Source organism: Sitophilus oryzae, unplaced genomic scaffold, assembly GCF_002938485.1.
Source record: "Sitophilus oryzae breed Bouriz unplaced genomic scaffold, Soryzae_2.0 scaffold_1356_pilon_pilon, whole genome shotgun sequence".
In the NCBI taxonomy this organism is placed as follows: domain Eukaryota; kingdom Metazoa; phylum Arthropoda; class Insecta; order Coleoptera; family Curculionidae; genus Sitophilus; species Sitophilus oryzae.
The window spans coordinates 1361923-1375584 of NW_022146011.1; the positions used below are offsets into that span (position 1 = coordinate 1361923).

The following is a 13662-nucleotide window of genomic DNA, read 5'->3' on the forward strand; positions in this document are numbered from 1 at the left end:
TGTCTGTGGTACGACCGGTAAAAATAAAGAGTTCAGGGACTAAAAAATCGCGTTTAAAAATGGAATCACTTATCGGCATTTTAGAATTTTCAATTTTTTTTCGTAAATTTCGACATAACGAGTAGGTTTAGACGTTGACTCACCCTGTACACATTCGCACCGCTTAAACGAAACGTGTAATATGGTACGTGAATGAAAATTTGATTCTTTTAACACCAGCAAAATTACAAAATTCAAAATTAGATCGATGCAATAAGCGATTTGGTGAAAAGTTTATTTCCTCGAAATGCTTTTTTAGCGGATGACCGGGCGCCATTACAAACCCGGCATTCTCCGAAATTTCTAATAATAATAAGCATTTAATAAGTGTTTGTAACGTCGAATGAAATCCCTAGTCTAATAATAACAGTGGCGTACTGAAAAAAATAATTATCTTTAAGCCTCGTTCAGTACCTCGAAATTGGTGGAAAAAATTAGTGGTTTCAATTATTGAAACTAATGAAAAAATTGAATACTAATGAAAAATAAGTAAAGCTAGCTATTATTTAGACCTCCTTCTATCTTTATTTTCTCTGAAACTAACACCCAACCTAGCTTTAAAAAAAAAGACTAATGACTGATGGCATTTTAATAATCACTATAACGCTATTATATCTCTGTATAGCGCATTCAAAAAGTTCGACAAAATATCAAGAGATAATTTTTAATTGGCATTAAACGGCCTACATAATTTTGATATCAAAAGAAAAAAGTCAGTGGCGCACGTTTTTTTTTTAAATATTTCATTGCTAACCTATATGCACGTCCCTCATGAATTTATCCACACTTTTTTAGCATTAAAGTACATAATATGTAGCACTTATAGTAACTTTTATCCTCAAAATTTTATTAGAATCACTAAAAGTACAGGGAAGAAAATTATAATAAATCGAAAGATTATTAAGATTTAAACACCCTGTAGCTACGAAACAAAGCAGAATCGGACCTATGTTGATATGAAAAATAAATCATATTTTTACAAGAGGAATCTTCCCACGAGATATGGCACATGTTTTTTGAATACGACATGTATACTTGCTAGGATTTTCCAAGTTCTCCTACCGGCGTACTAGTATTCCAGCTGTTATTCCGTCGTTCCCTGTTTTTTTTGCCATTTTTCATATCTTGTATGATCGTACAGTATATTAGTTACTAAGGAATGTTTCCACATTCATATTTTTTTCTTTAAATTGATGTTTGTATAATTTAAAGTAAACTTTGTCGAAAAGGAAGACCGAAAAAACATGACTTTCCAATAAATAAATTGGGAAATGCCTTTGGAGAAACTAAAAATAATATTTACTTTGGCGAATGAAAGACGAAATTTGCTTGAAAAAAACATACATAACATCCGCAACGGATAAATAACTTTCTATATTAAAGAAAAATTCGCTAAAATTCATATTCAATACCAAATCTAACATTAATATTTTTAAATAAGGTAAGTTTAAAAGACACTTTTATAAAAATTAAAAATAAAATACAAAAAAAATATTTACACCTGCATCTAAGATTTCTTGCTTGTATTAAATAAATACGAATTTCATCAATATAAGGATATACAGGGTGCGTCTTAAATAAGTGCAAATATTTTCAGGGCTGGTAGATCTCGATAAAAGAAACATTTTTTCTCTTTACCATTTTTCAGATAAGTCCAAAATAACCGAGTTAATTTAAGTTTGAAAATTTTAAAAAAATTGATTTTTTCTGAAAAAATTTTGAGAGCCACCGGATTTTTTCTGTATTTGCATCCCTTTTAGTGCCGTAACGATAGAATAAAGCGATATCAAAGATTAAGAAATTATACCGTGGGAAAATTTGCGGTGAACAGGCAGTTCTAAAAAGTTTTCGAAAAATATACAGGGAAATTTAAAAGAAAATGCACGATCAACATCTTTTTTTTTTCGAAAAAAGCCTCATAGACGTGTTCCTGGGGTCGAAATATACCACCCTTGAAAATATTTGCACTTATTTATGACTCACCCTGTATAAACTATTAATAGAAAATATAAATTCTCATAAGAATGTCGTAGATATTATATGAGAAGATTATACAGGGTGAGTCTTAAAAAAATAAACATATTTTTAGGGATGCAGTATGGTTTCTAGAAGCTACTTTTTTGGCCAAAATTAAACAACTTACATTTAATGAAAAATATTGACTGTAAATTTGTGTTTTTAATAAAATAATAAAATACTAATAAAATGAAATTATTTTTAATCTTCTCATTCAATTCAATTCGTGTGATTAACTTTTACCTATGAAGCATTTTCTGTATCTAGTTCCAAAAAAGAAAGTTGATCAATCATCAAATTACTGCTGTTCAAAAACAATCTTCTTTAGAAATATCTTCTTGCTCTTCTTGTTTATGCATTTCTCCTTCTTCTTGCTCTTCCTCCTCGTATTCTTCTTCTTTTCCATGCTTCTCTCCAAATTGTTCTTCATTTAACTTCTTTTCGATAAAATCAGGTACACAAGTAAGTACATCGGCAGGATAACTAAAGTTACAAAGCAGCCTGCACAAGTAAAGTATTTTTCAACCTGCACAAATAAAGCGCAATCCTGCCTATGTTCCTCGGAAACTTTTGAGGCCGTTCTTCTCTGGGTTCTGGAAGATTGCTCCGAAAAAGGTAATCGTGGGCGGCCGGCAGATGATGTGGATGGAAGGGGTTCATTTAACTCAAGGATAAAATCCTCCTTTAACCACTCTTCATTTTGTTTTAAAAATAAACCTTTAAGCCGCGAAGCCGCCTGCCATCTTCTTTCAAAATTTTTACAAAGGCGATTTATCTTTTTTCTATTGTGCCTGATAGTTCTTATTCATTATTCTGAAATTTCTGTCTTACAAAATTTGAAACATACCCGTTTTTCTCAACTTTATCGGCCCCTTGTAGCCATTTTTCCAAAATATCTATTTTTTTCAATCGATACCTACATAAAAGAAAAAAAAACTTAAAAAAAAAAGTTGCAGCTAGTAGCAGCCAATTTTTTCTTTGACATGTTCACAAAGGATTGTTTCAAATTTTACAATAACATCTAGCATGGAGAAACATGGAGAATTTTTTATAAGTCAAACTAAACTTTTAACTTTTTATTTATGTTCTGTCTTAAACTCATTATTTTTAATTAATTAAAAAATAATGGACGCTGATTCTTATGTGCAATTGTTAGTGATTTCTTAAAAATACACACCATAAAGTGTAAAAATAACAGTAATATGTTTTTATATCCCACTGAAATATATCACTTAATATTCACTAAAACTCTTCCAAAAGTAAACAACTGAATAGGCACAAATACTTCACTAGAACGTCTAAATATAAATGCTGATAAGGAATAAAAATGAAAACTAAACAAAAATAATAATATATGCATGTGGTATTCTTCATTTGTATATCTGCTTGCATTCCACTTACAAAAAAAGTCCATATACAGTGGCAGTGGGTCTAAAATATGTATTATGGCCAAAAAATTAGCTACTAGAAACCATAGTGTGATGGTATATTTCGATGCCAGTAACACAGGTCTAAAAATTTTAAATTTTTCGAAAAAATATAATATCTTTATAATATGGCAACATAGGTAGACGAACGAAAACGCAGAAAGAATCCAGTGGTTCTCAAAATTTAAGCAAAAAAAACATTTTTTCTCATTTTCGAAGAAAAATAACTGGGCTATTTTGGATTTATTTAAAAAACTGTACAGAAACAAATATATTTCTTTTATCGAGATCTGACAACACTGAAAATATGTGTACGTCTTTAAGACTCGCCCTGTATATTAACAGAACAAAATAGGTGTTTACAAATATTTATAAATGACTAGACTTTAAACTTATTTGACACACAGAACATATTCTAGATATACATATTTACAACACATACAAAATATATAACAAAAAAATTCTTTTCAATTTTTTTTTATTTTATAGGAAGTTTCCTTTGACTTTTAGTTATGTAAAACTTCAACTGCTCTGGCAGTCTAGTCTTGGGAGGAACTTTCATCAAAGCATTATCACCTAAATGCAAGTACTTCAAGGCATATAGCGGCTTAAAAACTTCGGGCTGAATCATTTTAAGTTTATTTCCATCCAAATACAATACTTGTAAAGAAGGTAACTTTGAAAAAGTCATTGGATACAGTCTGGATATCCCGTTCCTGCTCAGCATCAGCATTTTCACAGACATCGATCTCATTAAAGGCCGTTTTTTGGGTATAAAAAGACTATTATCAGCCAGCATCAATTTGCTTAACTTTGGAACCCACAGATCAGTTTTAAACGGTATTCTCCTGAGTTGATTTCCTGATAAATCTATGGTTTCGACGCTTGGTAACAGCCTAATCATGTCCAAAGGAAAAACACTGAGGTTCATGTGGTCAGCAAAAAAACTGGTGGCTTCGGGGACCAGTTTTAAGAAAGCTTCGTGATGTTGCGGGTTGGTTTGGTTCCTGTAACCAGTGACGTCGACGCACTGGGTTGCGTTTTCCGGAATGGTCCAGGTGGTTGGGTAGAGATAGGCCGTGTTTCGGTCGCTGCAGGGTTGGCCAAAGATGAATCCAGCCTCTGTCGAAATAGAGCATGCTAGACTGTAACGAAAAAAAAAACAGATAATTTTTTGTAACTTTATGTAATGTAATAATTTGTATAAAAATGAAATCCTACCTAGGTTCAAAATTTTTATATTAAATTTTCTAACAAATAATATATGTTAAATACAGGGTGAATCTTAAATAAGAGCACATATTTTCAGAGCTGATGGGTCTCGATAAATAAAACATATTTTTTCTTTGCCGTTTTTCAAGTAAGTCCAAAATAACCGAGTTATTTTACTTTGAAGATATCAAAAAAAATGTGTGCACTATGTTCACATACAGGGTGGCCCATCGAAAACGTTCCGCAAGGCATAACGGCCAGAGTAATTTTTTTTTCTGAAAAGTCAAAAACACGTCAATTTTGTTTGTGAGGGGGACAACTTTTGCCCCAAAAATGATTGCAAAATCTTCAACCCTTTAAGCGGGGGCGTCAAAAATGTGCGTAATTTTTGAACAATGACTTTCCCGGTCGGTGGATAGGACGAAGGGTTGCAATTGGGTGGCCTCCCCGGTCACCCGACTTGACTCCTTTAGACTTTTTTCTATGGGGAGACATAAAAAGTAAAGTATATAGCACTCCACCCGCCTCATTAGAAGACCTGCGAAGACGAATTATTGATGTTTGTCGCGAAGTGACCCCGGCAGTTCTTCAGAATGTTCGAGAACGGTTTGAAAATAATTTGTATTACTGTATGGAGGTTGACGGGCAACATTTTCAGCATTTGCTTCATTAATAAGTTAAGTTTTTTTTAATTAATTCAATTTATGCGTTTGTTTGCAAAAAGTACCTTTCAAATTTCAATCCTTCATATTTTCAAAATGACTCGACGGATTTTCAAAAACGAAGCGGGGAAATATAGAGAATAGACAGCTCTTTTCATTGCGGCGCCACTTGACCCCCCCCCCTTCCCATTTGAAAAAAGTTGGGGAATGACACCCCCGCTTAGAGGGTTGAAGATTTTGCAATCATTTTTGGGGCAAAAGTTGTCCCCCCCACAAACAAAATTGACGTGTTATCGGATTTTTTGAAAAAAAAAATACTCTGGCCGTTATGCCTTGCGGAACGTTTTCGATGGGCCACCCTGTATTTGAAGGTTTTTAAATTGAAGGATTTGAAGGACATGCCTGAAAAAGTGATATACAGGGTGGTCCAAACTGAAACTTCGGCAGCATATTCTGCAGATAAAAATAAGAAAAATGTATGTCCTAAATTGCTTAGTTTCGGAGATACAGGGTGTAGAAGTTAAGAATATCTGAAGTAACACCAATATTTGCATAAAAATTGGTATCTGGGAGTTTTTTGACATGAGAAATTTGATTTTGATGTCAATATAACTTCTACTTGTACCTAGCTACCTAGCCCGTTATGATCCTATGATCGAAATATGCCACCCCCATAAATATGTCCACTCATTTAATACTTGGCACCCTGTATAATAAAATTAAACTACAAAAATGTTTTTTTTGTAACTGTTTAACTGTAAAAAAATCATGCGGTAGCTTATTTTCTAAAACTTTGAATTTCAAAACTTATTTAATAACCACCATAAATATTAAAGTTTCTATCTTTACAAAAACTTCTTAAAAATATGCAGAAAAAGTAGTAAAAATCTATAAATGTTCAAAATTATCATTTTTATTTTCGAAATAACAAATCTTGACCTAAATAATATGATTTTTATGAAAACAGCCAATAAATCTAAAGCATATTTTGAAAATATAAGTTTATCTACTGGCCAAATTGATCTACCGCTTAAAGGAACAATATTTCTGTTAAAAATGTGTTTTATTTAATTAATCTTCGATTTTATTTGATTTCAGAACTATTTTAAACATTTTTTGAAGATTTTTTCTCTAAACAATAATATGGCATGGAACAAGAAACAAGTTATAATATTAATTATATACATTAAAAACATGATCTTTAATACTTACATGATAGACAAAATCAAGTTCCAGCTATTCATTTTTGATTGTTTATCCTATGAAATTAGCATCGACTTTCAAATGACTTGTCCGCAAAAAGTCCGGTAATAAATCGCAAAATCGCACCAAATCACCGGTTAATTTTAGTTTGGGGATCTCGTGCACCGATGCCAGCGAACGTCCGACTGATCTGCTGATCTGAATCTCAAAAATCGATGTTATTAATTCTGGTGTTGTTGCATCGAAAGAGTAGCCCCACTTAAAATTTGTATTTCTATTTTAAATATGTCGTCTCATAAGTCCGTCTAACTCTGAATTGAATAATTCTTTTATAAGTTGCTATAAAAATAAGGGGCATTGTTATAATATTTCCACAAAACTGTAACAATCTATACTAATATATCGTCGGCTTTATGACGAAAAGGCGTATCTCGATTTTTGGCGATTTTGAGATATCAACGTCATGACATGCCCAAATTTTTTATAAATTCATACAGGGTGTTTCATAAAATATGACCATTGAGTACCTAATCACGATTCTCCTTAAACTGCTTGACGTTTAAAGCTGATTTTTGGCAAACGGATTGACTGTGGAGTGTAGAGGTTCGATAAGGAATGGTTTCTCGAATCTCAAATTCCAAGAGGGCGAAAACGCGCCTCAAATATTACAATATTTGTTATTTAAAAAACGGTTAGTCTTTCGGGAAAACGCTTGGACAAGCATTATTTATTTGTTTTTTTTACATATTTTGAAATTTTTTAAAAAATCATACAGGGTGTTCCAAAAAGTTGGGTAATTTCTTAACCACGATTCTGCTTAAACTGCTTGACGTAAAAAACTTATTTTTGGCAAACGGATTTTTCGAAAGTCAAATTCCAACGAGATGAAACTACCCCTCAAATATTACCAAGTCATATAATAATATCGCCATATTGTTTTTTCTCATGCTGACATAAATGTGAGAAAACTTTATTATTAAACTTTTTTCCGATTTAACTGAAATTTTGAATGCAGTAATTTAAAAAAAAAATAAAGAAACACATTACTAAAAATTGTATTAATCAATAATAAATATATAAAAAGTAAAAATAAATATGTAAAAATATGTAAAAATTAAAAAAAAACGATTAAAAAAAAGGCGCCTTGACTAGGATTCGAACCTGCCTGACTACGGCTCCAACGTCATAGCAGCGTAAAGTCCTAACGCTTTAACCACGCGGCCACCGAGGACTTGAAAGATTCTATGTAAAATTCTTACTTAAAGATAATGTTTAGTGAAAGTACTTTTTTATTTATAAACATTTATTTAATTCTGTTTTTAGTATTTGTTCTTATAGCGGCAACATAGATACATTATCTGTAAAAATTTAAACTGTCTAGCTATAACGGTTCATAGATAGAACTTTGTAGCAGACGGACGGACGGACAGCGTCCGTCCGTAATAGGGTTCTAGAAGTCTTAGTAATAGGGTTCCCGTTTTTACCCTTTGCGTACGGAACCCTAAATAAAGACGATGGAATTTCTATTCACTAATTTAACCATTTTGATAAGATAAACAGTAATCTGACTGATACAAAGAACTATCAGATTAGAGTTCAGAGACTGATTCCTGTCACTGAATCAGTCTCTGACTGCTTCAGAAGGAACCCGCCTTCATAAAATCTTCTACTAAAGCAATAACCTTCTTTTTTTGTTCTAGGTTACTCAGCAGCAGCCCTCCTAGCAATCCTGTTCGCCCTACCCTTCGCCTGGAGGGTCCTAGTCCACCGCGAACACGGCCACTGGGACAACCCCGTCCCAGCCTATTACTTCGCCCACTTGGAACTGTTCCTGGGCAACGGTTGCCTGGGAGTGGGCGTCATGATGCTCCTCGCCCTCACCCTGGAGCGCTACGTGAGCGTGTGTCACCCAGGACACGCCAGGCCTATCCTAGGGTCACCCATACGCGCTGTCATCATCATTCCGGTGCTGACGTTTATTTTCTACATTCCTGCTATGTTCAGGAGTTATGTGAAGACGTGCAGGTTGTTGCCTGAGGGTAATGTGATTTATCAGAGGACTGAGAACACGGAATATCTGGCACATCCGGCGTATAGTGTGTACAAGGTGGTGTTGGAGTTGATTTTTAAAGTAGTACCTGTTATTTTGCTGGCGGCGCTGAATTTGAGGATACTCATCGTGTATAGGTAATAAAAAAAATGTTTTTAAATGACCTAAATACAAAATATTTTCATGGTGTCTGTCTGTCTGTCTGTCCGTCTGTCCGTCTGTCCGTCTGTCCGTCTGTCCGTCTGTCCGTCTGTCCGTCTGTCCGTCTGTCCGTCTGTCCGTCTGTCCGTCTGTCCGTCTCTCCGTCTGTCCGTCTGTCCGTCTGTCCGTCTGTCCGTCTGTCCGTCTGTCCGTCTGTCCGTCTGTCCGTCTGTGACACGATAACTCAAAAACCGCTAAACTGATTTTAACCAAATTTGGCACAAAAATACTGTGGCACCCGAGAATCTGGCCATTAGTTTTTGGTGGGGGTGGGGGGTTGGTAAGGGGGTATGGGAAGGGGTTAAATATTTTAAAAAATCGTAACTCCAAAATTACTGTAGCTAGCGAAACGCGGTTTTCAATTTAAGATTAGGAATAAGATTTGCAACAAAATTTGTAATAGCATCAAAATCAAAGTCGTTTTTTTTAAATAAAAAAAAATTGGAAAAATTCCTTTACTTTGAAGCTAAAAGAACTGCCTACCAACTTTTTATTAACATATTTTAGTATGGGCGGCTATACGTGCCTCCCGGTGCCAATTTTTTTACTGAGGTTTAGTACACTATTCTTTTACACCCTGTTTTATATTCTTTGATAACTAAATAAAATATTTGTATTTTTATATTACAGAAGATCATGTGAAAGGAGACGAAAAATGACTCTTAGTAGAACGACATCTGGTGAAGAGGACCCAAGAAAATTTGCCGAAGAACGACGTTTGGTACTACTTTTAGGCTCGACGAGTATCTTATTTTTAGTCTGTGTAACTCCCATGGTTATTCTTAACGTCACCCTGTCAGACAGTAACCTCATGAAATATCCTTATCAGGTACAAACCGAAATATTCAGTAATGTGAATAGGCTTGGTGCATTTCAGTGGATTTCAACAAATTCCGACCGCAGCGCTTCAACGCCAGAAATCAGAAATTATCAGTATGTATTTCACGCCGCCGCCGCGCCATCCTGGTTACACTTCATGTTGATCGCATTAAAATAATATTGAAATCGTGGCTTTAGTAATTTAGTTTTTTGCTAGTGCAGTTATTGAAACTATAAAACACTCAACTACACGAAGTTTGTTTGATGTAACGCTGTTTCGGGTAGTAAAAAATAAATGAAAAAGAATTTGAACAAGGCGTCGCACAGTGCTTCGAACATATGGCTCTAGAGGACAAAAATGCAAAACTTCTCTTTTATTGTAGGCAATTTATTCAAACTAGGTTTATTTGACACAAATGATGAGTACTCTCATTGTACTAAATGATGATGTTCTTAGTCCCACGTTTATGAAAAAGAATCTTATAAATAATAAAAATGTTGGAGCTGTGTTTCATCTAAGGAAATAATAATTTATAGTATGAAAACGGTGTAAGTATTAAATAAATTCCTGTGATAAAAAAGAATTGGAATAACATTAGAACATGATTCCTACAATATAAACCTAATATAAGATAAAAATGTTTTTCTTTAATGAAAAAGAAACATTAATGCTATATTTAATTTAAAAAAAACTTAAGGTACTATAAATTTACTTTAGGATAACAAAATGCATAGCTCGTAACTACTCTATTCAGAAGAATCACTTCTGACAGAATCTTCCAAATTTATAGTATCCAAATTACAGGTAGATGAAGTATCCTCACATGTAAGATATTTCTGTACATCATTTTCTGATATGTTACTTTTTCGCGTTGTTACTGTTCTTTTTGTTGGTATGAGGGGTTCGGATGTTAATAGTTACCTCTTTAATAGACCATATCCATATAATATTTTTTCCTTTTCTGGGGTATGAGGTTTTATAATAAATTGAAGATGGAAACTTTTTTATGCGACGTTTCGCTTCAACATAGGGGGGGGGGGGTTTAACAGGACACTGTCTCCTCAATGAACACCTCAGTAGATTGAAACTAAGAAGAAACGGTGAATGCAGATTCTGTGGGGAAGATGGTGAAACACCAATACACCTCATCACTGAGTGCGCCGAGACGACAACCATTCGTGCCATGAATTTTGGTACGACTGATATTGGAGATGGAGAACTACCCTCTATAAAACCGTCCCAGATACTGGCTTTTGTCAAAGCCCTGGGACTGTATGATGAGTTATGATTCAAGAAAGGGGGACACAATGGATCTGTAAGGTCGAAGTGATTAACCCCCCTCCCACTCATTCTAAATTCTAAAAGAATTCAACATAGGGGGCTTTTTCAGGCACAAGTGGTGTCTCATTTGACTGGAAGGTTCATCAATATCTAATAAAGAACACATTTTTTTAAATACAAATAATTTTGAGTTCTTGTCCCTACGATCAAGCCAAGTATTAACCAGATCGGCATTGCTTATCAATTTTACTCCATCTGAAAAGTATTGTAAAATAAACTTCGTCGCAAGCAGACGCAGGTGAACTATACAAAAATTAAAAGTGTATGAATATAGCAACAAAAATATTCAATAAATACGATATGTTTTGATATGTTTTTTTTTAATGCCTTTTTGAAGTTTGAAAACGTAAAATTTTTATACCCATTTAAGAATCATCTTAAAAAATAAATAAAAACTAAACAATCACGAACTTGTTTAGAAATAAATTTAAAGTACATACCTTGTTTAACAATATCCATAGTGGCTTTCAATTAAGTACGTACCGCTTAACTCAAAGACATTATAAAATCTTCCTAAATCTATGGCTTAACTCCATAAGATACAGAACTACTATGAATGTTATTCTTTTCACTGATAAGATAATGATCGCAAAATTTATTGTTAGTGAAAATATTTGCTAACAAAAAACGCTGTTTATGAAAAATAATATACAGGATGGTCGAACATTGCTATAAGTATAAAATTACATATTCAGATATTAGTAAATTTTAACTTCTTTTTTCGATTTTTGTCCATGGGACGAAGCACTGTGCGTCGTGTTGTATTGTGACAATTTCAAATGTTAATAAAATTGCCGAAAAAATGTTAACGCGTAAAGGAGAGCGTAATTAGGGCGTTGTTGGGTGCAATAACATTCAATAACTCAACTTTCCCGGATATTCAACTCTCCCGAAACAACATTTTATAGCTTCATAGTTTCTCACACCGATTTGATCAAAAGCAAAAATGGATTCAAGCAGTTCGACGAAACAAGTGGGTAAACAAAGTCCTCGTTATACAATAAAAAAATTAAATAGACATAGGTATCCTATGAGAGGATAAAATATAATTTCCAACATTAATGGTATACTTTTTTGAATCGAGTATTGATTAAATTTTTTATGAACATCTTCTAAAATTATAATTATGTACCTTTAAAAAATTTCGATATAGCCAAAATAGCCCCAATTATAACCCCACTAGCAAAACCGGTACTTAAAACTATGATCGCTACCGTAGTTGAACTAATCGAAAAAGTCTTTTTTAGTTGGAATAATAAATTATAATACAAGTTAGACCTTTTGAAGATATCAAAATATTTACTTTTTTATTTTTAGAATTTTCACAAATTATACTTGTGTTAGGAAGTATAAATATATAATTATATAATAAATTTTTCGTATACTCGCTATTTAAAACCGTGTATTTGTATATACTAGTCGTTTACGATATTCTCCGATGGTGGCAGCACCGGCGGACAATGCACCAAGCCTATATCATATTTTTTCTAACAATATCAATAAAAAGTCACTGAGTTAGGAATCTCTAGAGATCCATTTCTCTGTAAAATATTTTTGATACTTCTATTCGACACTGATAATATTCTTAATTTACATTGAGAATTACACACTTAGGCATAAAACACTACAAAATAATACATTAATATTCATTTCAGGTATTCAGGGCTATTGCCAACCTTCTGGAAGTGACCAACTACTCCATAACCTTCTACATCTACTGTCTCTTTTCCGAGGATTTCAGAAACACACTGCTGCGCACTCTGAGCCTCTCGGACAATACTCCGGTGAGGGGAACGACCAAAGGTCCCCCGCCCACCGCCACCACCACAATCACTCAGAAGAGCGTCTGATATAAACCGTCTAGATCGGAAATCACTCCGGTCTGAGTCAAATTCAAGACTGGGAGAGTATCGTTCTGAGCCCCGAGATGTATAGTAATGAAAGGAATAATGTCCACACAAACGTCGCACTAATAGGACCTTTTATTTGATTAGTGTTTGTTCTTAAGAGATGAAAAAATCTGTTAGAAATACCTGTTTGTACATAAACTGTGTATTTGTACTCAGAAATATATGTATAGCAATCCATATAGTACAGGGTGATCCAAATTGGAAACTTTTATTTACACTGGGTGCGTCTGAAAAGTGGCTCACCCCCTATAACTTTTTTATTTTTTCAGATAAAAAAACGAGGTTTGGTATGTTAGTATATGACATGAATTAGGATTGATTGGCGTATTCAATTGTTTTTGGTCGCTTCCTGTTTCGCCGAAAATGTCTACAACCTTTGATTTTTAAATGGCGCACTCTCGGTATTTTTTTTTACTTTATTCGCTAGAAAATGACATTCTGGATAGAATGACATATCATATGTCAACTTCGTATATGGTTTATTTGAAATTGTAACATGCGGTTCATAACGACAATTTGACTCGAAATATCAAGTGTGTGGTACCAAATTATAATGAGCCACCCTTGTTCCATTTGAAAAAATTAAAATATGATTAAAAATACGATTTGGGCATTTTTTAAGACATGAAAAATATTAAACGATCAAAACTATTTTTCCAAGGCTCCTTGATTAAAAATTAGTGTTTTTAAAACAGTCATGGCGCAAGGTTAACATGTAATATATGTCATTCTATTCAAAGTGTCATTTTTTTATCCAATAAAGTAAAAATATACCGAGGGT

At 33.6% G+C, this 13662-nt stretch overlaps 2 protein-coding genes across 2 annotated transcripts in view; one reads left to right on the forward strand and one right to left on the reverse strand.

Annotated features, from left to right (window-relative positions):
- Positions 1-13114, forward strand: part of LOC115875266 (probable G-protein coupled receptor B0563.6) — a 47057-nt gene extending 33943 nt beyond the window's left edge. The window contains exons 4-6 of the mRNA XM_030890689.1: positions 8260-8746; positions 9441-9639; positions 12627-13114. Coding sequence (XP_030746549.1) covers positions 8260-8746; positions 9441-9639; positions 12627-12821 — 881 coding nt within the window. The 3' untranslated portion in view covers positions 12822-13114. The remainder of the gene's footprint in view (positions 1-8259; positions 8747-9440; positions 9640-12626) is intronic.
- LOC115875248 (carboxypeptidase N subunit 2-like) lies at positions 1398-6779 on the reverse strand. The gene is made up of 2 exons (XM_030890669.1): positions 6569-6779; positions 1398-4627 (listed from the first exon to the last, which is right to left on the reverse strand). The coding sequence occupies exons 1-2, from the start codon at positions 6598-6600 to the stop codon at positions 3961-3963; spliced, it is 699 nt and encodes a 232-aa protein (XP_030746529.1). The 5' UTR covers positions 6601-6779; the 3' UTR covers positions 1398-3960.
- Positions 13115-13662: the final 548 nt, after the last annotated feature.